Source organism: Sphaerodactylus townsendi, linkage group LG14 (genome assembly GCF_021028975.2).
Source record: "Sphaerodactylus townsendi isolate TG3544 linkage group LG14, MPM_Stown_v2.3, whole genome shotgun sequence".
NCBI lineage: Eukaryota > Metazoa > Chordata > Lepidosauria > Squamata > Sphaerodactylidae > Sphaerodactylus > Sphaerodactylus townsendi.
This window is the reverse complement of record NC_059438.1, coordinates 21522210-21548105: the sequence shown is the minus strand read 5'-3', so window position 1 is coordinate 21548105 and position 25896 is coordinate 21522210. Positions and strand designations below refer to the sequence as shown.

General features: G+C 47.0%; 1 protein-coding gene across 1 annotated transcript in view; it reads right to left on the bottom strand.

Moving 5' to 3' along the window:
* The window catches only part of ATP2C2 (ATPase secretory pathway Ca2+ transporting 2), a 36433-nt gene extending 14399 nt beyond the window's left edge, over positions 1–22034 (bottom strand). Inside the window, exons 1-11 of the mRNA XM_048516159.1 lie at positions 21749–22034; positions 12630–12740; positions 11183–11299; positions 10357–10446; positions 9050–9085; positions 8896–8957; positions 6723–6831; positions 5571–5720; positions 2805–2873; positions 2424–2499; positions 2011–2077 (exon numbers count right to left, since the gene is read on the bottom strand). Of these exons, the coding sequence (XP_048372116.1) occupies positions 2011–2077; positions 2424–2499; positions 2805–2873; positions 5571–5720; positions 6723–6831; positions 8896–8957; positions 9050–9085; positions 10357–10446; positions 11183–11299; positions 12630–12740; positions 21749–21841 (980 nt within the window). The 5' untranslated portion in view covers positions 21842–22034. The remainder of the gene's footprint in view (positions 1–2010; positions 2078–2423; positions 2500–2804; positions 2874–5570; positions 5721–6722; positions 6832–8895; positions 8958–9049; positions 9086–10356; positions 10447–11182; positions 11300–12629; positions 12741–21748) is intronic.
* Positions 22035–25896: the final 3862 nt, after the last annotated feature.

Below are 25896 nucleotides of genomic sequence, written 5' to 3'. Positions count from 1 at the left end.
TGGTGGCGAACCTATGGCACGGGTGCCAGAGGTGGCACTCAGAGCCCTCTCTGTGGGCACGCGAGCCCAGAGCTCACCACATGGGGGGTGGTGGAAAATCACCCCCCAAACACACATCTAGACTAGCCTGGGCACAATCCTTTACCTGGGAGTAAGCTCGGTTGCTGACAATGGGGTTTACTTCTAAGTAAACCCTCCTAGGGTCGTGATTCACCCATTCGAAGCGTTGCATGGTTGCTTCACCAACCTTACTCCTGAGCAACACACACCTCAGAGCCAACCGTTTTTTCTAAACTAAAACCTCAGTATTCGGGTTAAATTGCCGTGTTGGCACTTTGCGATAAATAAGTGGGTTTTGCGTTGCAATTTGGGCACTCGGTCTCGAAAAGGTTCACCATCACTGACTTATAGGGACTCTGAGATAGAAACATCTAATCTGGCTCAATTCAGTATATATATATTTGCAGAGGTGGGAACCTATATAAGCAGCACAGTTCCTTGATGCCATGGAATCTGGTCTTGAAATACTGCACAGTCAGTCAGTTTATTGTGTTTGAAAAGAGGGCTGTGGGGCCAATTCCACATCTCATATAAAAACTCCACATGCCGGGCCAGTCTTCCAGGACCAGGGAGGTGCAGGGACTGATAAGGTTCATATTTGCAAGGAAAACAAATGGTTTCTGGCAGGCATAGTGGGGAGGAAAGGGTGTGGACACTTCCTTCCAAACCATCACCAGGAGCTCTGGTAGGAGTGCAGAAGGGTGGGAGGGTCTTTTTCCAACCACGTGAGGTTACCTTTATTGAAACCAACAACTGCCCCATTATTAACAAAGAAATAAAGATGGGCAAAATTAGAGTTTTTCTCCCTTCTGGGAATAATAGAAGGGTCCAGATGATCAGGGTTGAGTGGGAGGGGAAGTGGAAGGATTTAACTCTGCAAACCCCATTCCCTGAGAAGTTTTACTTACTAGTCTAAGCTCTGCACCCTTGTCCAAGCTCCTGTTATATCATGACTGCCTATTATCCTACTCAAAATTTAAAAGAAGACAAGCTCTCCAACGTTCGTGTACAATCACTGAACTATTACTGCCCGAGCAATAAATATGTTGTGCAAATACATGAGTGACTTTGACTGGTTTTCCCAACAGCTACACAGTCAGCCAGGAACAAAATGACCTTGGCTGTACCCCAATGAGGAAAACGTTAGGGTGTTGTGGGTTTTCCGGGTTGTAATATGACCGTGTTCCAGTAGCATTCTCTCCTAACGTTTCGCCTGCATCTGTGGCTGGCATCTTCAGAGGGTCTGAAAGCCTTTGACAGTATGAGAAAAACGTTCTTTGCTCCTGGAGGGTCATGTCTGTCTACCTTGCAGGGTTTTGGCATTTTAGCTCACAAAAATTCCATGCCACAGGCCAATTTTTGTGATTGATTTAAAGATGGGGAGACACAGACTGAAGTCCCTGTTTCCACCACGTTCCCTGGAGCAAAACTGTTCTCCCTCAGCCTAGCTTACTTCACAGTATTGTGGTAGGGTTTCACAACTGGCAGGAACTTTGTGGGTGGGGACATAGAGGGGTGTCCCAGCATATACATCATGATATCACTTCCAGAGAAAACCTGGATGTGATGGTGGGTAGCTCTAGGAATAGCCAGAAAACTCTATGGTAGAACCATAGGATTACCAGCAGTTCACAGAGCTGCCTGAAATAATTGAGCAGTAGCAGGTAACAAGGGTGATGGTGTCAGGCCTCCCACCAAGGAGGGGGACTGGCAGCTGTAGGTTGTTGAGGGTGGAATCAAGAACCAAGGAAACCACTTTGAGGAAAAGAAGAAGACCCAACATGAGATGGATGGATGGCCACGGTCTTCAGTTTGCAAGACCTGAGTGAGCCTGTTAAGGAGAGGATGTTTTGGAGGCCATTGATTGATAGGATTGCCATAAGTTGCAAGGGGCTTGATGGCCTGTAAGAGATGGCAATTTTTTTAAAAAAATTAATTTTCTGCCCTCACCTCACTCCAATTGTGAACATGCTCAACAGATGTTTTCCTTGCAGCCAACCAATCAGCATGAGTAAACCTGGAAAGACAACACAATAGCCCTCTGGATGAAGTCACAACAGGCCAGGATCCACAGGAACACCTCCTTTGGAGGTTTTTAAAGACAGGCTGGATGGCCCTCTGTCAGGAGTGCTTTGATTGTGTGTTGCTGCATTGCAGGGGGTTGGACTGGATGGCCCCTGGGGTCTCTTTAACCCTACGATTCTATGATACCCCACTCTTTCCCCCAAACTGTGCCCTCCCCAGGCTCAATCCCCAAATCTCCAGGAATGTTCCAACCCGTTGCCCCTCCCCACAGATGGAGCTCCATTGGCAAAGAGGAGAATGTTACCCAAACGTTTGGTTCAGCATTTGGTCGAACTCACCAATGATGCCAAAGGATACTAATGTGAGCTGCTTTCCCAGTTTATCCATGTTTTTCTGCAGAGGAGTCTTGGGGGTCTTGAGGTGTTAACCAGCGGGAGGGAAGAAGAGGAGAAAAACTTTTTAATACAGACACAAAGCTTGATCCTGTGGGGGTTACACAAGACCAACAGGAACTAAGAGAAGAAGTGAAGGTCATCGGCCTGGTGTCTTGCAAAGGACAAGGCTGCAGCAGCTCAGCAAAGTGCCCAGAAAACTCATTCAAGGCATTGCAATGAACCTCTCTGCGAGTGAGTACAACACACACACACGTTCTTCTTCCAGAAACTTTGCTTAAAGTCCTTGAAAATCTTATGCCTGATGAGGTCACAAACTGTCCTTACCTCTTCCTCTTGCATCATTTTGAACACCTCTCCGAACTGGGAGTTTTCACACGTCCCAATGACAATGCCCTGAATACATAAGAATGTAAAAGTTGATTTATTGTTTAAATAATGGCAACGTTTCCTATTATTATTATTATTATTATTATTATTATTATTATTATTATTATTATTATTATTATTATTATTATTATTGTCGTTGTCGTTGTCGTTGTCGTTGCCGTTTGCCGCTTACCCGTTGCCGTTGCCGTTGCCGTTGCCGTTGTCGTTGTCGTTGTCATTATTAATTCGATTTGATAAACCGCCCTCCCCCAGAGGGCCCTAAACCCTTGACCCTCAAGACATACTTTCTATGAGAATTAAAACTGGTGGCTGACGTCATTTTTGTGACCTGGAAGCAGAGCAGTAGCGAGGGGGAACTGTGCCTGGAGCACATGTTTGCACTGCGCCCCTGCCACGCCCCTGCCTGCCACGCCATACCCCGGAACGCCCCTGCCACTCCCCTGCCACACCCCCTGGGTGCTACACCACTGACTGGAAGAGCTTACTTTGCAAATCCAGACACATTTACTTTTAGTGTATTTAAAAGCTTCAGCATTCCCATTCTGAATGGAGTTTGCTACCCATGTCTCTGCATGAGTATGTGTTCAGGATACTGAGTGGGAGAAGCCCAGAACAGTGACTTGTGAAGAGTTAACAGTGCTCTGAGGGCGGGTACTTTTATTGCCTGTCTACATTGGGAGCAGCAGCTAATATACCCAATGCAGCAACATTTTCCGGTTTGGGGAAAAGGTGGGAAGGAAGCCAAGACTGTGCCCTGGAATTATCATGGACCCTTTCTATCATGGCCCTATAATTATGAAAACCCTCTCCAAACCTCTCCATCTGGTGACACTCTCCACCAGGTCAAAGATGCCAGGTCAAAGTTGTTTAGTTTCTCAAGTTTGAATGGAATATTATATGGAGGATACACAGTTGCCTTAATTGCTTTGCATTTTATTTCTAATAGAGATGCTCAGATAACTTCTGCTTTGGCTCACACTCAGTTCATGGGTTGTGAACCGAGAGCCAATTTTTCGGCAAGCAATTCAGCTGTTCATGGGCAGTTGGAGGCTTGAAACCGCTTTGCCCATATTCAAACAGGATTACATTGACACGCAACCTGCGGCGTTTGATGTGTGCGAACTCTCGCACAGGTCAGTGAGCATCGGCTTTCCCCTTTCTCCAAAAGCTTATCGTTGCTATGTGCCATGTGGCAGCCAGGCAGGTAAATAAACTGTCAACAAATAAGTCAGCTAGACCTTGGTGTTGACTTAAGGAGGTGTTATCAAGGTTATTTTGCACGGGCATCCTTCTGAACAGCTGCAGAGCTTCTTAACAGTGGTTTGAAGTGAAAAGGCAACGATGAAGGTGATCACAGCTGCCGTAGCTGATTCTGTGAACGTGAGAGGGAGGGCAGGAAGGATTGCATCATGCTTGGCGCTCCCGACTCTTTCTTGCATGCCCAGGGTAATGTCAATCACCACCTTGAGGTCCAGAAGCAATTCTCCTCCGGGCCAGACTGGCCAAGGATCCTGGAGGGTTTTTTTGCCATCTTCTGGGCATGCAGCAGGGGTCACTGGGGAGGGGGGGGGGCTGTGGGAGAAGGAAGTTGTATCGTGCTAAGGCAGTGATGGCGAACCTTTTTAAGACCGAGTGCCCAAATTGCAACCCAAACCCCAGTTATTTGTCACAAAGTGCCAACCCGGCAATTTAACCTGAATGCTGAGGTTTTAGTTTAGAAAAAAAACAGTTGGCTCCCTCTTCCTCCGCCCAACCTGCTCGAGCAGGGCCCAGCCTACTCTAGCCTGCAGCAAGTCCTGTGTGCACTGCTCTGTGCCTCTCTAGCATCTCTGCCTCCTCTGCGTCCCCCCTCGGGCAGAAGCCACCCGGAGCACAGGCACCAGGCCCGCCAGCCGAGTCATCCCTGGTCACCACGGTGCGTGCACGTCGTGCTCAGTGGTCCAGGCCAGCCTAGATGTGTGTGTGTGTGTGTGGGGGGTGATTTTCCACCCCCCACATGATGAACTCTGTGTGTTCGTGCCCACAGAGAGGGCTCCGAGTGCCACCTCTGGCACCCGTGCCATAGGTTCGCCATCACTGTGCTAAGGGGTGGACTAGATGCAGAGGTGTAGGGGGGGAAATGGCGCTCGGGGGAACACCTGCTCCGGGAGCTCTCTGGGCCGAAGGAGCAGCCTGGTGGGACTGGGCCGAGGGGATTCTCCACCCCCCCACATGACCAGCTGGCGTGCGCCCGGGGACATGTGACCCCCCATGTCCCAGTGAGTGCTCTGCCTCTGACTAGATGATTCTAGGGACCCTTTCAACTCCATGCTTTTATGCTGCCATCCCAACACAACAGCCCACCGGAGAAATTGACAGCAGTGCTTACCTTGGCAGGACTTTGCTAGCCCTTTGCAAGCAAGAAGGACTTTGAGGGAATCTGAAACCTCTTGACCTCTAGCTAGTTTAGGGGAATTAGAACAATGACTATTGTTTGGTCTTGTTTTTTAAAACTGGGCTGTGCTTATTCGGTTGCTCTGTAAGCTGCCTTGAGCCTCGCTGAACAGTGTAGGAGGCTGGGGTGTAAGTGTTTTTAACTAAATAAGGAATGGGAAAGCAAGTCAGTGCCACACCCCAGGCTGCTGCTAGTGCAGGGATAGATACAGAACGTTCCTTTGGAACATGCTGCTCTTGGGTGTCGCAAGCCAGCTCCTTACAACTCACCTTTCCCTTGCCGTACCTCACGTGCGTTCCCATGAAAGCGATGTTGCTGAGGGTCGTCAGGTCCCCGGCTTCTGTTAGGATGCAGTTGTTCTTCGTACAAGGTTCAGCCTCCCCTGTGAAACTGGACTCATCCACTAACAGGTCTGTCACCTGGGGAAACAGAGACGCCAGAATTGAAGGATGGTGGCAGGGAATGGGAGGAGGGCCCGATGATGACAATGATCTTAGCAGAGCATTGCAAAACACGAGCATTGCAGAGAAGGCAACGATGATGATTGAAGGATTGGAGCACCTTCCTTATGAGGAGAGGCTGCAGCGTTTGGGACTCTTTAGTTTGGAGAGGAGACGTCTGAGGGGGGATATGATTGAAGTCTATAAAATTATGAATGGGGTAGAAAATGTTGACAGAGAGAAATTTTTCTCTCTTTCTCACAATACTAGAACCAGGGGGCATTCATTGAAAATGCTGGGGGGAAGAATTAGGACTAATAAAAGGAAACACTTGCTGGCTACACGGCAGTGGCTGATTGGTGTACATGGAATATGCTACCACAGGGAGGTGGTGATGGCCACTAACCTGGACTAACTTTAAAAAGGGCTTGGACAGATTTATGGAGGAGAATTAAGTCTATGGCTGCACCAATCTTTGAAGTCCTCCTTAGTCAAAATTTACAAGTACTAACCAAGCAGACCAGGTGCTCAGGAGCAGCAGCAGCAGCAGCAGAAGGCCGTTGCTTTCACATCCTGCACGTGAGCTCCCAAAGGCACCTGGTGGGCCACTGCGAGTAGCAGAGTGCTGGACTAGATGGACTATGGTCTGATCCAGCAGGCTAGTTCTTATGTTCTTATAATCCGAAGCAGCTTTTCACCTTCCTCTGTCCATGGAAGTTAATGGTCTTAGAAGGGCATAACTCTGTTTAGGATTGCACTGTTTCAAAGAATCCACTGGAGACTTGAGCATTTGCATGCTACCAAGGGCCCTTTAGATTCAGAGATTTCCCTAGAATCCACTTGCATATTCTTTGTCATATCTTCAGAGTCATAAGGGTAAGAAGTCTGAGATTCTTTGTATACTGAATTTTGAATCCTAAATCGGATTGAGCACCCATACAGGGATTACATACACAGGTCTTGATACCGAGCATCTATTACCTCTGTGAGTCGAATGTCTGCCGGAACCCGGTCTCCCATGGAAAGGCATACAACGTCTCCAGGTACGAGTTCTCTGGCAAGAAGATGTTGCAGTTTTCCATCCCTCACGCTGTATTGTCATAGACAAATAAAACACAACATTGCAAATCACTGTTTAACAGGTTGTGAGGGATCCACAAACATCTCACTCGTTCTGTCTGTTGTCAACCCTCCTTAGAAAGAAAGAAAGAAAGAAAGAAAGAAAGAAAGAAAGAAAGAAGAATGAGAAAAGAATGAATGAATAGATAGATAAGATAGATAGATGAATGAATAGAATGAATAGATAGATAGGAATAGACTTAGATAGATCCAGATAGATAGATGAATGAATAGATGGAATGGAAGAATGAATAGATAGGTGGGTAGTGATAGGTAGGTAGGTAGGTAGGTAGGTAGGTAGGTAGGTAGGTAGGTAGGTAGGTAGGTAGGTGGATAGGTGGATAGATGGATAGATGGATAGATGGATAGATGGATAGATGGATGGTGGAGGGATCCACAAAGCCTACAGCCACGAACTAATATAACCTGGGTTATAAAGATATTGCAATATTGCAAACCCGTTTGAAAGAGGGGCTATTTGAAGAAGGAAAATATCCCAAAGAAATCTTACAAGGAAGCTAGTGCAAAACCCTAGCATATCACATGACAGGAACTGATGAAAAAGGCCAGAAAATTTTTCACAAAACGTAAATATAGAAGACATTTTGGGCAGGGGCAAGAAGGATTGGGAAAAAAAGTGGGAAATCCGCTTTGAGCAGATGTTGGGATGTTGAGTCTGAATCTTTCATTTGCCAAATTACATCTAGTTCACATGTCAACAACTTCAGAAGAGCCAAATGACTACTATACAACTTTTGACCAAAATAGTAGAACAACATTCAAAACCATTAATAACTTACAAGCCAACAAAATTTCCTAGGTTATAACCTTTTCTGAGTTAAAGGTTTGACTCTCAAAAGAGTAAACCCTGGGAAATGTTGTCGGTGATGAAGGTGCTACTGGATCCAAATTGTGTTCTGCTACTATAGATTAACACAGCCACTCACCTGCAACAAACTTCTAAACAGAAGAGTGGTATCACTGTTTTTGCGTCATGTTTCCAGCACTTATCAACATGATTAAAACACCAAGAAACATAACATAATATATTTAAGGGGAGAAATGATCATTGAAAACCTCTGAGCTGAAATTACTTCTAGGATACGTTCATGAATAGTAAAGATATAATTTAACGTATCAGTCTCAACCCAGCATTTGATGTGACTGCATTCCTTGATCTAAAACCAGATCAGGAACAGGTAGACTGTGTTCGGTTTTAGGTTTCCATCCTAAAGAACCTTCAGCTCGCAAGCTGACATCTAACAAGGGCTTTTGTGCCAGTGAAGTTTGAACCGTTTTGGTTGAAAGCCAATTTGTGTGCGTATTTAGGAGGCTCGTGTGCTTGGCAGGCATGGAGAGCTATTAAATTATAGCTGGCAATTTGAAATGTGGCTGTTCCAAACAGGTTGTCTTTCCGTCTTGAAGGTGTGTCTGAACGTGAAACTCAGTGGAAGGAACCAGGAAGATGGGATGGGAAAGGGGAGGGGAGGGGAGGTGGCAGCTATCAAAGCGTTCTCTGACCTTGAAAGACAAACAAGTCACCTTTGAATTGGACAGAAACAATATCCACAAAAGGCAGTACTTATTTGCATTAGCCTTCTTCAAAGCCGATTTCCTCCTGATAGTCAAGAAGGAAACGGGAGCTAATCGCAGCAAACTGATAGTTTAAATACACCTCGGTTGGGTCACAAAGATAAAGCACAAATAGCGAATAGGCTAATACAGGATATCATTCACATTTGTTGAGAATGTTTACATTAAGTCAGTAAACATTAATAAAGGTCGTAAATTGATAACTGTAAACAGACCTCCTGCGTTTGAACGAAAGCTGCTCCAAACTGTTTGATGTCTCTTTCCACATGTCGGAGGGGTTGCTTGCAAAAGGCATGCATGCAAGTGCACAACTGGAGAAACCCCTCCCAGTGTAATTTTAAATGCATGATTGCTGGTGTTGTATTTATTTCTGAGCTAAATCACCCACCCACCCATCCACGACATTTGTCCAGTATCACAGACAAGGTCATTACCAGCTTACCAGTTGCATTCTGGCGGGACTAACTTGTTAAGCTCTTGCAAGGACTTTTCAGAACGGTGTTCCTAAGAAGGAAAGTGCCCCAGAATCAATTTGGATTTGCGAAGGGAGCAAACAAAGATGTGCAAGTCACTGACCAAAAGAAAAAAAGGCATACCTGAATGAAAGCCACGGTTACCACGATAATCACGGCCTAAGAGGAGAAAGTCAGAAAGACAAGAGATAAAAGAGGGGTAAATATTATAAAACCTGTCAGAGCAAGTGAGGTCTGGAAACAGCTTTGACAGGGACCAAGGACAGACCTGCGTCTCAATCTCTCTCAAATGCATAACAGTGAAGTCATCATTTTGAGTATCTTTCCATCCCCCGAAGTAGCAATCAGGAAATTATACTGTGGGCTTTGAATGGTTAGATATTTCAGGGGGAGACAACATGGGGAGATACGGAGTTGCTGCGTTCTGGAGAAGCAATGTTCTGTCTGCCCTCCCTTAAAGTTCTGAGCTTACACAGATAAGAAGGGTCACCTTTCCAATGGGTGCTAAGATGGAATCAAATAGCTTCCAATTTCTAGAATCCTAATTAATTAATTAATATTTTTAGCCCACTCTATACCCAAAAGTCTCAGGGCAGGTTACAACATAAGATAACAGTGATGAAATTCTGATAACCTAAAAACAAATGCAACATATATCAATATACCAATAAAATTCATTACAATACATAAAACCTGTTTAAACATTTCTGCCAGCAGAAGGGGGAAATAGGGGTGTCTTTACTAGTTTTCTGAATGCATAAAAGAAGGTGCTTGGTGGACTTCGGGGTTGGGGGAGAGATTGTTTCACAATATCGGGGCCAGCACTGATAAAACCCTGTCTTGGGTTTCCACCTGTTTTTGCTATTGAAGGTGGAAGTACCATCAGAAGGGCTTCATCTGGTAATCTTAGAGCATGATACGTATATGTGTCAGTCGTATATAGAATGTGTGTAATTTTCTCTTCCTTCACATGAGGAGATGTGGCTCAGTTTCATGCATGGTAGATCTCACACTGTATGATTTAGTATTGTCAAAGGCTTTCATGGTTGGATTCAACTGGTTGTGGTGGGTTTTCCGAGCTGTTTGGCTGTGGTCTGATGGATCTCGTTCCTAATGTGTGTAACAGTGTGTAACAGACTTCCCTCTGTGATACACCTCTGAAGATGCCAGCCACAGATGCAGGCGAAACGTTAGGAACAAGATCCACCAGACCATGGCCACACAGCCCAGAAAACCCACCACAACCAACTCACACTGTATAATCCCAAAGGTCTTCCTACCATCACTGGTCAGATCAAGACCTTCTTAGCCTTGGCCAACGAACCAAGTGGGGCATTTTCCAAACTGGAAACCCAGTCTTCAAGACATCAGTCATAGCTTGAAGATCCAGAATGACCAGTCTAAATTTGTAACAGGACATTATCACCTACCATGGTGATGCTGACAGCATCTTCATATTCTCTGGTAATAACACTGACTAAAGCAGAGACCAACAGCAGAAGGATGAGCGGGTTCTTGAACTGGAAAAAGAGGGAAAGTGTTTTGAGTCACACCCTTCCTTGTAACTCCGAGCAACCAAGCTGACTCATTTTGTTTATTTAAACCACAAAAACAGTCATTTTTCTCCCTTACAGAGTTTAAGGCGGCTTCCAAACATAAGCAAAACATAAAACAACACACATTTATTGAACTTAACCAAATGCAATCCTGAATAAAATTCTTTTCAGCTGCTTCCTAAAGATCAAAAGTGGGCCGGGAACAGCCACACATCCCTGGGAAAGTCGTTCCATAATTGTGGGGCCACCACTAAAAAGGCCCTCTCTCATGTATCTACTAGAAAAACTTCTTTGATTGATGGGATAGTTTAGAGGGCCTCTCTCTGTGATCTGCTTTCCTGGGCAGGGACAGGAAAAATCAGTTCTTCAGATACCCTCGTCCCAAGCCAAGTAGGGCTTTTAAAAGGGTAAAACCAATGCCTTCAATTGGGGTCAAGTGTAGATCAGTAGCCAGTATAATTGTTCCAATATAACTGGCCTCGACCAGCAATCTAACCACAGCATTTTGCACTAGCTCCAAACGTTCTTGAATTAAATACAATGACAGCAAGTTTTAAAAAAAGCTCTCAGACAGCACCTCATTTAAAATAATAGGAACTTTAAAACATTAAGCTGTTGTAACTTATCTGTAACCCAGTGAAAGAGGCAAACTATTTTTTTTAAAAAAACCACCTGGACCATGAATTTGAAGATCTCTCACCTGGTCTAGGTATTTCTTCCAGATTGGCTCTGTGTTGTCAACCACAAATTCATTCCAGCCGTGCTTGACTCTGCGTTGCAACACTGAGAATTCAGACAAGCCCGTTTCTAAATCTACCTGGGAGGCGTTCAAGGGAGATTCAAATCAGCATTAAGATCATAAGAACAATGTGTCCTCTTGATGCCAGTCAAGGAAGTCCTGTTTTACTAGCCTCTTGAAATTTGATGAGATGGATTAAGAGGTTAAAAGGGTTAGATTCAGCTCGTATTTTAATTTCACAAGCTTTAAAAATCTCCATCAGCAACAATCATTAATAAGCATAGATTAAAAATTAGCATGAAACGGATCAAACACAAAATACAAGCAGATTTTAAGGAAAATAAGGAAGGACTTTTCGCACAAGTTATCAATCAGTTCCCAGGACCTCATATTTAAAATCCTTCAAATTAGAAGTAATAATAAATATATCAATTAAAACATTGATGCTAGGAGATATAATATTGGTCTGCAAAGACAAAAAAATCTAACAAATACTATTTAAAAAGGTGGGTTAGTAAATAATAATAATAATAATAATAATAATAATAATAATAATAATAATACGTTTTGATTTATACTCCACTTTTCTCTCCTGTAAAGAGACTCAAGGTGGTTTACAAGCTCCTTTCCCTTCCTCTCCCCACAACAGACACCTTGTGAGATAGGTGGGGCTGAGAGAGTTCTGAGAGAACTGTGACTAGCCCAAGGTCACCCAGTAGGAATGTAGGAGTGCAGAGACACATCTGGTTCACTAGATAAGCCTCTGCCACCCAGGTGGAGGAGTGGGGAACCAAACCCGGTTCTCCAGATTAGAATCCACCTGTTCTTAACCACTACACCACGCTGGCTCTCTTTATTTTGATTAAAAATCATGCTTGGAATTTTAGACGTGTAAAATCCGATGATAACAGATACATGCCAGCTTCTCTATGATTGCTACATTTCATTTTGATTTCGTGTAAAAAATAAAAATTTAAAAATGTTCTTAATAAAAAAGAATTAAATGGCTAAGGGTGACCTGGTAGGCATAAATATATGTGGGCTACTAAAAATATGTTTTAATGACATCCCTTTCCACAGGCTCATGGGTAAAATTAAGAATCACGGGGTAAGAAGACAAGTCCTTTTGTGCATTAGAAACTGATTGCGAAACAAGGACCCATGAAGAGCAGTTTCGAGAGGGGTATTTCTTCATCTAGCTAAAGTTGCCAGCTGTGAGTTGAGAAATTTCTGGAGTTTTGGGGGTGAAGCCTTAGAGAGGTATAATTCCACGGAGTCCACGCTCCAAAACAGCCATTTTTCTCCAGGCATGGAAGTTGAGAAACAATAAGATGGCTCTCCTGGTTCCCTGTCTTATGGGTTGGCATTCTCTCTGCAAAGCCCTCCGGAGCAGCTTTGTAAATTTTACCTGGAATATTTTTGCCAAGTCATCTGTGTGATATTTGCTGGCTTCTTTGGGAGGAAGGGCAGTGACTTCTTTCTCTTGCTCCGCTGCTTTCAGCTCCGATTCTTCTTCAGGCTACAGAATGGAAATACGTGTTCACATGAGGCAGATTTCACTCAAGCACGCATGTTAGTTTCCTGTTGCCTCCAAGGAATGCTGAATGTGTGAATGCAGGTTTGTGTCACCCAGGGCTACAACAAGCACAGTATTTTTCAATACAGCCAGCTTGCCCATTCAGCTGTTACTGAATCCCATGGGCTATTTCAGTGGTGGCGAACCTATGGCACGGGTGCCAGAGGTGGCACTCAGAGCCCTCTCTGTGGGCACGAGCAAACACAGTCGCCCTCCCCTCCCCCACACATCTAGGCTGGCCTGGGCCACTGGGCTTGATTATTAGCATTAAGTTTTGGGGAAGCAGTGTAGGTAACCCTGTTAAGCACTGTTAAACCCCACTGATTTTCATGTGAAGAACTAACGCGTGATCCTTTACCTTGGAGTAAGCTCAGTTGCTGGCAATGGGGCTTGCTTCTGAGCAAACCCTCCTAGGGTCGTGATTCACCCGTTGGAAGAGTTGCACGGTTGCTTCAAAGCAAAGACACTGACTACCACCAAGCTTATTCCTGAGTAACACACGGCTCGGAGCCAACCGTTTTTTCTAAACTAAAACCTCAGTATTCAGGTTAAATTGCTGTGTTGGCACTTTGCAATAAATAAGTGTTTGGGGTCACAATTTGGGCACTCGGTCTTGAAAAGGTTCGCCATCACTGGGCTATTTGAATGGTAAACAGTCCCTGCAAGCAGTGGACAGAAAGCAGTATTGCCAACACCTGGCTGAGAAATTCCTGAAGATTTGGGGGAAGATGCTTGAAGAGAGTGGGGTTGGAGGAGTGGAGGGACGTCATACAATGTACCCTCTAAAGCAGGGGAACCGATCTCTATAATCTGGTGATCCATTGTAATTCCAGGAGACCTCCAGGCCCCACCTGGAGGTTGGCAGCCCCAGCTTCTGTGAAGGAAGCCTGGGAAATAGAACCCCCTTTATAAAGCCTGCTCCATTTTGCCCTTTCCTCTGTTTAAATCCAGAGGAGGGGAAGATAGATTTCTACTCAAATAACACACGAGACCTGAAAAAACTAATGAATTGTTTTTAAAGTATGTGAGACTTTGACTGCATCAAGACTAACACAGCCTCCCCTCTTCCCCGCCCCATCTTTTTTCCCTCCCCTGCAAAAGTAGTTGCAGTGAGAGAGAAACAGAAAGAGAAAGAGAGAGAGAGAGAGAGATTTACTTTGGGAAAGCGGCAATGAAAGGAAGGACTTAAAGAAACCTTGCCCTGTGTTCCATCCTTCAAAGTAGCCGCCAGGGGCTGCTACTCAGTTCCAACACGAGACTCTACTCATGCATAAAGCAGGTCATGTGTAGTTCAGCTCTTAGCTACACACCTCTTCCTCGCATTCCTGGATCATTTTCAGGTCTCAACAGAATGCACCCTGTTCCCCATAGAAAACGTTATTTCCTGCATGGCATCTGGAGCCCAGAGAGAAATACCTCCTGATATGGCTGAAACGAGCCAGGTAGAATGAGAGCCCAAATCCACCTGAGGACAATACAAGGTAACAAATGCCCCCACCCCCCACCCCCCACCCCGTGGTGAGATTCAAAAAATTTAACAACCGGTTCCGGTGGTGAGATTCAAATAATTGAACAACTGGTTCAACAAGCACCATTTTAACAACCAGTTCTGCCGAAGTGGTGCGAACCGGCTGAATCCCACCACTGCCCCCCCCCCAAATAAACAGGTGACTGCCTGAATGTTGCTTTTAAGTTTCTCCAGGTCATTCTTGGCTTAGCATGGTTGGGAGAAGCCTGCTGGCCTAGGGGGAGACTCGTAAAGGATCTAGGAAGGCCAGCTTCCAGTTGGGATCTCAGGATCTTCCTAGAATTACAGCTCATCCCCAGATTACGAAGAACAGTTCCCCTGGATAAAATGATTGCTTAGGGGGTGGATTCTTTGGCCTTGTGCCCCCACTGAGGTCTCTGTCCTTGCCAGGCTCCAAACCTCCAGGAGTACCCCAGCCCGGAGCTGGGAAAAATAAGAGATAGGCTGCAGGGCTTATTCCTCTATGGTTGTCTCCAGTGGTGGGATCCAAAAATTTTAGTAACAGGTTCCTATGGTGGTAGGATTCAAACTGTGGTGTAGCACCAATGGGGCTGGGCGGGGCATGATGGGGGCGTGGCCAGGCATTCCGTGGGCGGGGCATTCCTGGGCGGAGCTGTGGCAAGGACGCAGCCGCTGCACCGGTCCTTGGGTGGGAAACGAATGCACGCAGGCGCAGGCTGCCACACACGCCAGTGCACCTCCTGCTAGACTGCTTCAAGTTCTGCGCGCTGCTGCTGAGAGGAGGGGCGTAACTAAGGCAAAAATCACGGGGCAAAATCACCAATTAGTAACCCCCTCTCGGCACACACAAATAATTAGTAACCTACTCTCGGGAACCTGTGAGAACCTGCTGGATCCCACCTCTGGTTGTCTCCAATGGAAGCATTTGCCAGAAAATAAATGAATAGGCAAGAAAAATTACCTACATACCGAGAGCTACTGATTTTGGAGATTTCAGAGCGTTGCCTTATTATCAGAAAATAAAGAGAGGGTACACATGGCTCGGGGAGAGCCGAACACAACCGCCTGAATCCTGCAAACCCAGACAAGTCATTGGCGCAGGTGATTTGGCCTACCAAAAAGTCTGCCTCAAACTGGTTCGTAGGCTGTGGGGTATAATTATTAAAACTTCAGAAAGCCACAGAGGAGAATAGTGATTTATTCATTCGGATTCTTGTCTTGTTCCTCCTACTGTGGGTGGTTTCAGAAAGGTATTAAGATCAGGTTTTCGGGATCTGAAGCTTTATCTGCGCCAATCTAACCTGAAATCTGCTGCTTTAATTCCATGTTAAGAATATGTGGGGGTTGGCACCATTGTGAAAGAGTGTTGAAGAAGAGGAGGAGGAGGAGTTTGGAATTATATCCCTCTTTCTCTCCTGTAGGAGGCTCAAAGGGGCTTACAGTCTCCTTTCCCTTCCCTTCCCTGTGAGGTGGGTGGGGCTGAGAGAGCTCCGAAGAACTGTGACTAGCCCAAGGTCACCCAGCTGGCCTGTGTTGGAGTGCACAAGCTAATCTGGTTCCCCAGATAAGCCTCCGCAGCTCAAGTGGCAGAGTGGGGAATCAAACCCGGTTCTCCAGATTAGAGTGCACCTGCTCTTAACCACTACACCACGCTGTCTCTCAAGGCTGCCATGTTGGTTCACAGTAGAACAACACGATTTGAGACCAGTAGTGCCTTAGGCACTGGCAAGCTTTTTTGGGTATAAACTTTTGAGAGTCAAATCTCCCTTTGCCAGATCTGGACTCGAATCTAACTGGATAAGAGGACCCTAATCTGGAGAACTGAGTTAGATTCCCCTTAAAATCTTGTTTGTATGTAAGCTGCTACCAGACTCAAATGTAACTGCTGTACCGGAGACCAACAAACCTACCCTCTGGAACTCACTGTTCAATGAATTTGCTAAACAATGGGCGGGGGGTGGGGGGTGGGATATAACAGGCTAGATACTATTGGATCTGGTCTAAAACAGGCATAGACTGGGCTCAGTTTGACATGGTTTGCTTGGCTTTTGTTAAAAAAAACTGGAAAACCCTGCTATCCACTGATTCATGTTAGATTCATTCAAGCATAAATTAGCTGGATCTTTTGACAAGTATTACTGAATGGCTGTCAGGGCAACAGAGGCGTAGCAAGGGGGGAAAGCACCCTGTGCACTGGTGCGTCCTCTGCCCTGCCCCGTCCCAGAATGCCCCCACCACGCCCCCGCCACGCCCCTGGAATTCCCTCACCACGGCCCCACAGGGGTACATGCCCAGTGCGTTGCGCACCCCCTATCCCCTTGGAGCTACGCCTCTGCAGGGCAAGCCCAAAGCCCAGCACTTTCTGCAAGAATTTTAGTACTAAACAACAAGAAGGAGAGTTTGGATACATACCCTGCTTTTCTCTACTGTTAAGGAGTCTCAAAGTGGCTTACAAATGCCTTCCCTTCCTCTCCCCACAACAGACCCCATGGCCGATTACGTAGGAGGCCCCCGCAGTGTGCTGGCAACTGAACCCTGGTGTGCCAAACTACCTTGCACCAATGTACAAGGAAGTCACCGTGTGTGGGGAGCAGAAGTGGTGCATGGCAAACTACCTTGCACCGATTTACATGGAAGTTGCTGCGCTCCTAGAGCTCTCGTCCTTGGCTTTCCCTGCGGAAAGCAAGAGGACTTCAGATGTGCGCCTGATGCTGGGGGGGGGGGGGGCAGAGAGGAGGTAAGTTCCCCTGTCTGTAATAGGCCCATGTGAAGTAGGTGGGATTGAGAGAGTTCTGAGATGACTGAGACTGGCCCAAGGTCACCCAGCAGGCTTCATGTGGAGGAGTGGGGAAGCACACCTGATTCTCCAGATTAGAGTCTGCTGCTCATGGGGAGGAGTGGGGAATCCAACCTCGTCCTCTAGATTCCACGGTTCTTAACCACTACACCATGCCAGATTCCTAATGATCTTCAGGAGCAGCAGTGGCGTAGGAGGTTAAGAGCTCGTGTATCTAATCTGGAGGAACCGGGTTTGATTCCCAGCTCTGCCACCTGAGCTGTGGAGGCTTATCTGGGGAATTCAGATTAGCCTATGCACTCCCACACATGCCAGCTGGGTGACCTTCGGCTCGTCGCAGCTTCTCGGAGCTCTCTCAGCCCCACCCACCTCACAGGGTGTTTGTTGAGAGGGGGGAAGGGCAAGGAGATTGTAAGCCCCTTTGAGTCTCCTGCAGGAGAGAAAGGGGGGATATAAATCCAAACTCTTCTTCTTCTGGATTAGCAGAAAAGTGAGGACTGATCCCGTGACGGCCGAGAATCTATCTTTAGTTCGCCATCCTCTTAGACCACGTTGCCTGCTTCATCTGGGGAAAGCCCCTCCTTGAGATTATTATATCTCAGACAGACCTGAACCTGCCCAACAGCTTCTCAGAACTTTTCATATCTGACCTTTTGGTCACTTAAGATAAACAAAAGAAGAAAAATGAGAAAGAGATTTACAGGAGAAGGAAGAAGCAGAACTGGATTTGGCTGATATATGTTTCCTTGTTATCCCCAAGGACTGTTGGAAGGCTCAGAGACATCTGAAGTCTGAATGTCAATTTGACCTGCCCCTCACATCCTTGAAGAAGAAGAAGAAGAAGAGGAGGAGGAGGAGGAGGAGGAGGAGGAGGAGGAGGAAGAGAAGAAGAAGAGTTTGGATTTATATCCCCCCTTTCTCTCCTGCAGAAGACTCAAAGGGGCTTACAATCTCCTTGCCCTCCTCCCCTCACAACAAACACCCTGTGAGGTAGGTGGGGCTGAGAGAGCTCTGAGAAGCTGTGACTAACCCAAGGTCACCCAGCTGGCATGTGTGGGAGTGCACAGGCTAATCTGAATTCCCCAGATAAGCCTCCACAGCTCAGGCAGCAGAGCGGAGAATCAAACCCCATTCCTCCAGATTAGATACTTGAGGAGGAGGAGGAGGAGGAGGAGTTTGGATTTATTTCCCCGCTTCTCTCCTGTAAGGAGACTCAAAGGTGCTTGGGGGCGCAAATTAAGCATTGAATTTCACCTTGTAGGCAAAGATACTGCCTATTTAATTTTTAAATTTTCAGTTACTATCATACTGTACACTATCAAAAAGTTAAAAAAAATGAAGGCTCTCTTTGAGAACTGAAAGGAAGCACTTAACCTAAATGATAATTAGCAATTGATTCATGAATGTTATAGCCAGTGATGAAGTTCCTCAGTGGGACAGACTTCCTCGGGGGTGTTGGACTCTCCTTCTTTGGAGGTTTTTAAGCAGTTATGTGGGCATATGAATGACAGCAATGCTGATTCTGTGAGCTTAGGCAGATCATGGCCCCTTCCGCACATGCAGAATGATGCACCTTCAATCCACTTTCAGTGCACTTTGCAGCTGGATTTTACTGTGCGGAATTGCAGCAAAATTCACTTGCAAACAATTTTGAAAGTGGATTGAAAGTGCATCATTCTGCACGTGTGGAAGGGACCCATGAGAGGGGGAGCAGGGTGGTATGAATCTGTGCTTGACTCTGGTGGCCCTTTCTCCACTTTGGGGTCAGGAAGACATTTTCCCCCAGGCCAGATTGCCCTGACATCCTAGAGATGTTTTGGCCTTCCTCTGGGCATAGAGCAGGGGTCACTAGGGGAAATGTGTGAGTAGGGGGAGAAGGCAGTTGTAAATTTCCTATGTTGCACAGAGGGTTGGACTACATGACCCTGGGGGTTCCCTCCGGCTCTATAGTTCCAAGTGGGAAGAAAATAAGAGAAAAGGGAAACGGTTGAAGGGGCAATCTCCTTGAGTAATCTTAATTGCACGTTGGCTGTTCACGCTGGATAGCTAAGCTTCAAGACAAATGCTTCTCCTAAGTCACTTGCGCGTCTAGGGATGCTTTTTGTAGATGGTTGAACGAGCATTCCCCTGAAGAAATGAAAATTCACATGGTGGGATAGGCACATTTACATTCAAATATGGGGGTAAACGGGCATGCGAAGACTTCTGCAAGCAACCTCGGCCAAATATAATAGTAACAAGAAGAACATCACTTAGCAGAGGCATAAAAGAGACTGCTAGTTTAAAGAGGTGCAGTTGGCAGGCATAGCAGGCAGGAAAAGCAACCAAACACAGATCAAATGTTTGGAAGTGAAAGTAGGAACACTCCATCCATCCAGCGTGGTGTAGTGGTTAAGAGCAGGTGGACTCTACCTGGAGAACTGGGTTTGATTCCCCAGCCCTCCACCTGAGCAGCAGAGGCTTATCTTGTATCTAATCTTACAAGCTCCTTTCCCTTCCTCTCCCCACAACAGACACCTTGTGAGGTAGGTGGGGCTGAGAGAGTTCCCAAGAACTGTGAATAGCCCAAGATCACCCAGCAGGAATACAGGAGTGCGGAAACACATCTGGTTCACCAGATAAGCCTCTGCCACTCAGGTGGAGGAGTGGGGAATCAAACCCGGTTCTCCAGATTAGAATCCACCTGCTCTTAACCACTACACCACGCTGGTTCCTAGATAAAGGGTCTCCCAGCAGTGGGTTCCTGTCTAGGGCTCTAGAGATGGTAACTGGAAAGATGGAAATCTGCAAACCCAACTAAAAGGACCAGAAAACTAATCACATCCTTTGCCTGGCTCTGGGTGAGTTTTGTCCCCTGGCGCCTTCCTCCACACACCCCGGGCGGTCCTGCCCAGGACCTGTTGCAGTGGTGGGATCCAAAAATTTTAGTAACAGGCCTGTGGCAAGGACGCAGCCGCTGCCCCAATCCTTGGGCGGGAAACGAATGCACGCAGGCGCAGGCTGCCACACACGCCGGTGCACCTCCTGCTAGACTGCTTCAAGTTCTGCGCGCTGCTGCTGAGAGGAGGGGCGTAACTAAGGCAAAAATCACGTGGCAAAAACACCAATTAGTAACTCCCTCTCGGCACACACAAATAATTAGTAACCTACTCTCGGGAACCTGTGAGAACCTGCTGGATCCCACCTCTGATCTGTTGTCATTGTTTGGAGTCACCATCTTCTAAGGTTAATAGAGCTCCATCTCCTCTTTATCAGAAATTGAGTATTGGGGCCTGGAGAATGGCCTAGGTGCCAACCTCCAGGTATGGCCTGGAGATCCTCTGGAATTGCAATTGCCAGAGATCAGTTCTCCTGGAGGGAACCGCAGTTTTGGAGGATAAACTCTCTGGCATCACATCTTACCGAGTTCTCTCCTCAAACCCCATCATCTCCTGCTTCCACCCACAAGTGGAATTTCCCAGCCAGGTTGGCCACCCGAACGATTCGACCCCATTGCTGAAATTTAGCCAATGTGGATCTATCAGTGATTTTTGATGGGAGAGAACTGTTGAGAGGCTTGCTGGTAAGAGGTGGACAGGAATGAGAAATATTTTAGACAGAAACCAGTCATCTGGAACACACCAGAAGCGGATCACAATGCAGGGAAAAAAGCAACAAACAATGTCAGAATTTCTTGGGTGCTGTGTGGTTTCCGGGCTGTATGGCCATGTTCTAGCAGCATTCTCTCCTGACATTTCACCTGCATCTGTGGCTGGCATCTTCAGAGGATCCTCTGGAGATGCCAGCCACAGATGCAGGCAAAACGTCAGGAGAGAATGCTGCTAGAACATGGCCATACAGCCCGGAAACCACACAGCACTCAAGTGATTCCGGCCGTGAAAGCCTTCGACAATACAATGTCAGAATTCCCCTTCTGGATAAGGTCCCGATCTACAAACACTAGGGTTTCCCATGAGACATGGGTGTTCTTTTGGCAGAGCAGAACAGAAACAACCGCCCCTTGTTCTGTGCCCCTGGGTATGCTCTGAAGGTATGCTCAGATCTCCCATGTCACACTTGGCAATATCATATAGTCATCCCATGAAGTAAGAGCAGCCACAAGGCCAGCTTGAGAAGATGGTTAGATCAGAGAATCATAGAGTTGGAAGAGACCCCCAGGGCCATCAAGTCCAACCACCTGCCATGCAGGAACACACAATCAAAGCACTCCTGACAGATGGCCATCCAGCCTCTCTTAAAAAACCCCAAAGAAGGAGACTCCACCACACTCCGAGGCAGTGTATTCCACTGTTGAACAGCCCTTACTGTCAGGAAGGTTTTTCCTGAAGTTTAGGTGGAATCTCTTTTCCTTCACCTTGAACCTGTTACTCCTGGTCCTAGTATCTGGAGCAGCAGAAAACAAGCTTGCTCCCTCACCAACATGACTTCCCTTCAAATATCTACACATGGCCATCATGTCACCTCTTAACCTTCTCTTCACCAAACTAAACATCCCCAGCTCCCTAAGTCTCTCCTCGTAGGGCACGGATTCCAGACCGTTGACCATTTTGGTTGCCCTCCTCTGGACCTCTTCCAGCTTGTCAGTATCCTTCCCGAATTGCAGTGCCCAGAACATCATACCAGCATTTCCTATATTTTTCTTTTAGAAAATAAATAAATCCTTACCTCTCCTTCCAGGTCTCTGCTGCCCAACGGCTGGTACTTCTGGCTCAAACGGAGGCCTTTGGGAAAGAATTTGGAGAAGTGTTTTGCTACCATCTTGGCACGTAAGACAGGTGGGCAGGCAGGCTGCCGGACAAGTGGCTACAGTTTCTGCCCAGGCTCTCTCTTGGACTGCTGTTTCCTGGAGAAGGCTCGGATTCCCTTGCACGCCTGAGGATGTAGCCGGGAGGGAAAGGTGATCGGTGAGTGTTACCTGACGCCAAGTAGGTGAGGCTCCGCCCGCTGCCAGGAACAGGTGCTTGGGAGAGGCTGAATACCTAACTCTGGCCTACTCAGAAAAAAAAATGAATGTACCTGAATAGCTCAGCTGGCTGATGGGGAGAGTTTTCTTTGGGCTAAGGAATATTGGTGTGCCTAGAGTGCCAGAATGGTGGTGGTGGCGGTGGAGGAGGAGGAGGAGGAGGAGGAGGAGGAGGAGGAGGAGGAGAAGAAGAAGAAGAAGAAGAAGAAGAAGAAGAAGAAGAAGAAGAAGAAGAAGAAGAAGAAGAAGAAGAAGAAGAAGAAGAAGAAGAAGAAGAAGAAGAAGAAGAAGAAGAAAGTTGTTTAAGGAGTCTCAAAGGGGCTTACAAACTCCTTCCCTTCCTCTCTCTCCAACAGGGAGGCAGGTGGGGCTGATAGGGTTCAGAGAGAACAGTGACCATCCCAAAATCACCTAGCAGGCTTCATGTGGAGGAGGCGGGGAATCAAACCCAGTTCTCCAGATCAGAGTCCGCTGCTCATGTGGAGGAGTGGGGAATCAAACCTGGTTTCCCAGATTAGAGTCCACCGCTCTTAACCACTGCAACATGCTAGTGGTTGGAGTGTTAGACTAGGACTTGGGAGACCAGTTTCAAATCCCCTCTCAGCCATGAAGTCGACTAGGTAAGTCCTTGGGCAGTGCTGTTGTCAACCTCCGAGTAGGGGCTGGTGATCTCCTGGAATTACAACCAATCTCTGGACAACAGTTTCCCTGGAGGAACTAGCTGCTTTGGAGGTTGGGTTGTCTGTCATGATACCCTGATGATACCCAGGCACGATAGCCTGCTGAGGCCCTTCCCCTTCCCAAACTCTCTCCTTCCCAGACTTCATCCCAAATCTTCAGGAATTTCCCAGAGGTTGGGCCAACAGAAACGGGGAGCTTCCCACCCCCCCACCAGTGAGCCTTCTTTACTTTCTGCTCAACCACTTTGGGATGCAGGATGCTGGATTAGAGGAACCAATTTGTTCTAATCTCTCTCCCCCCACTTCCATGTTGCCCAATTTAGGGAAGCATCCTTAGCAAATTGACCCTAGATCAGGGCTCTCCGACACGGTGCCCTGGGGTACCATGATCAGAGGTGGGATCCAGCAGGTTCTCACAGGTTCCCGAGAGTAGGTTACTAATTATTTGTGTGTGCTGAGAGGGGGTTACTAATTGGTGATTTTGCCACATGATTTTTGCCTTAGTTACGCCCCTCCTCTCAGCAGCAGCGCGCAGAACTTGAAGCAGTCTAGCAGGAGGTGCTTCAGCTGCAGTGGCAGCTCATGCTGTATTCTGCTTCCTGCCCATGACTCCGACATGCAGCAGCTGCGTCCTTGCCACAGCCCTGCCCCGGAATGACCGCCCACGCCCCCGTCGTGCCCCGCCCAGCCCCATTGGCGCGACGCCACAGTTTGAATCCCACCACCATGGGAATCTATTACTAAAATTTTTGGATCTCACCACTGACCATGATGCCAACCATCACTTTCCCTCATGCCCGCAAAGTGTTTTTAGAATGTGGGTGAGGCCAATTATGGCTTTTGCTCAGCAGGGCTTCTGATTGGCCGGTCAGATTTCAAGGCATCCTATTAAAGAAGAAGAGTTGGTTTTTATACCACACTTTTCTCTGCCTTTAAGTAGATTCAAGGTGTCTTACAAACTCCTCCCCTTCCTCTCCCCACAACAGACACCTTGTGAAGTAGATGGGGCTGAGAGAGTTCCTGAAAGAAACGTGATAGGTCCACGGTCACCCAGCAGGCTTCATGTGGAGGAACGGGGAAACAAATCCAGTTCTCCAGGTTGGAATCCACTGCTCTTAACCACTATACAACGCTGGCTTGTGCCTGAAACACTGAAGAGTCACTATTTGAGTTATGCATAGTCTTACTCTCTGACATTTTGTGTGTCAAAGGTGCCCACAGGTGCGAAAAGGTTGGGGGACCTGCCCTAGAGGTCGTGGGATCCGGCAAGCAGTGGAAGGCAGAAGTCACGGCTTTCTCTGCGCTCTTTCCTTTTGTCCGCTGAAAAAGATACATATCTAGAAGGAAACTTGCTGCCCGTGGCCGAGCTGACGTAATGAGGCTGCACCGCAGGTATGTGGCAAAGCAGGTAAGGGTTATAAATATTCTGTCAAAAGGTTTTCTGTGGGAAAACATGCAGAGTTAAGGCTGCCGGGGCAAAACGCGTAAATCTCTCTCCTGGCAAGGAGCCCCAAAGCTCAATGGGAAGAACCAAACGTTACGTCTCCGAAGCTGCTAACGTAGTCGCCGTTTGCACGTCACCCTAAGACAGTGTTGTGGTCCAACACCTAAAAATGGCTTTATACGATCGCTTTCACACGTCGAACAATTTTCACAGGAATGTGATCTCGTCTTTCTTTTTATATGTACCAGTTGGACCGAAACCTTTCCTCCGGTTCAACCCAACCTGTCCAAAGTTTAGTCCTTGGAGCACAGACAGAGAATAGGAAGATCACGTGTTACATTTTGCGTATAACATGCGAGCTGCAGACAATATTTCCTTTATTGGCCTAGGGGCCTTGCAGGGAAAAAAAGATATGTATATTTTTCCCTTTCAACCTTTGCGAGTCAAAATTGGGCTCCTTGGTTTGTGTTCGGTCTCGATCCTTGAATCAATAAACAGGTTCTGATTAGATATCGAGAAGTGTCGGAATCCTTAGGAGCTGAAATAAGGGTTTGCATTTAGTATTTTCCTGATGTTGGTTTGTGGCTGGCATCTTCAGAGGATGAAGATGCCATCATCCTCTGAAGATGCCAGCCACAGATGCAGGCGAAACGTCAGGAGAGAATGCTGCTAGAACACGGCCATACAGCCCGGAAACCACACAGCACCCAAGTGATTCCGCCGAAAGCCTTCGACAATACATTGGAACATCTCTACAGGAGAAATTGTTCCAAGACATCCTCTGAAGATGCTGTACCAGATGCAGTGCATGTAAACGCCAGAGAGAATGCTGCTAGAACACGGCCATACAGCCCGGAAACCACACAGCACCCAAGGTTCTGGATTGTTGATCAGTAGTGTCTACTGGAAAGGTAACGAAGCACCCAGCTTGCAAGAAGCCAGTTAAGAACATAAGAACATAAGAACTAGCCTGCTGGATCAGACCAGAGTCCATCTAGTCCAGCACTCTGCTACTCGCAGTGGCCCACCAGGTGCCTTTGGGAGCTCACGTGCAGGATGTGAAAGCAATGGCCTTCTGCTGCCGCTGCTGCTCCTGAGCACCTGGTCTGCTAAGGCATTTGCAATCCCAGACTGGTGAGAGGATCAAGATTGGTAGCCATAGATCGACTCTCCTCCATAAATCTGTCCAAGCCCTTTCTAAAGCTATCCAGGTTAGTGGCCATCACCACCTCGTGTGGCAGCATATTCCAAACACCAATCACACCGTGCGTGAAGAAGTGTTTCCTTTTATGAGACCTCATTCTTCCCCCCAGCATTTTCAATGGATGCCCCCTGGTTCTAGTATTGTGAGACTCGCCAGACCTGGCTTTTGTGACCCTCTTTATCCCGAAACAATCCCCGCTCCCGTTTCCCCAAAGAATGTGAGAAAGATGGGTGCTGTGTGGTTTCCGGGCTGTATGGCCGTGTTCTAGCAGCATCCATCTAGTCCGGCCATACAGCCCGGAAACCACACAGCACCCAAGTGATTCCGGCCGTGAAAGCCTTCGACAATACAATGTGAGAAAGAGTTACATCCAAAGCAACATACATAATTTCCCTCTCTTTCGTCTTTCCCTCATAACAACCCTGTGAGGTGGGTCAGGATGAAAGTATGTGACTGGGCCAAAGTCACCCAGCAAGTGTTCCGTGGCAGAGTAGGGATTCAAACCGGGGCCTCCCGGACCCT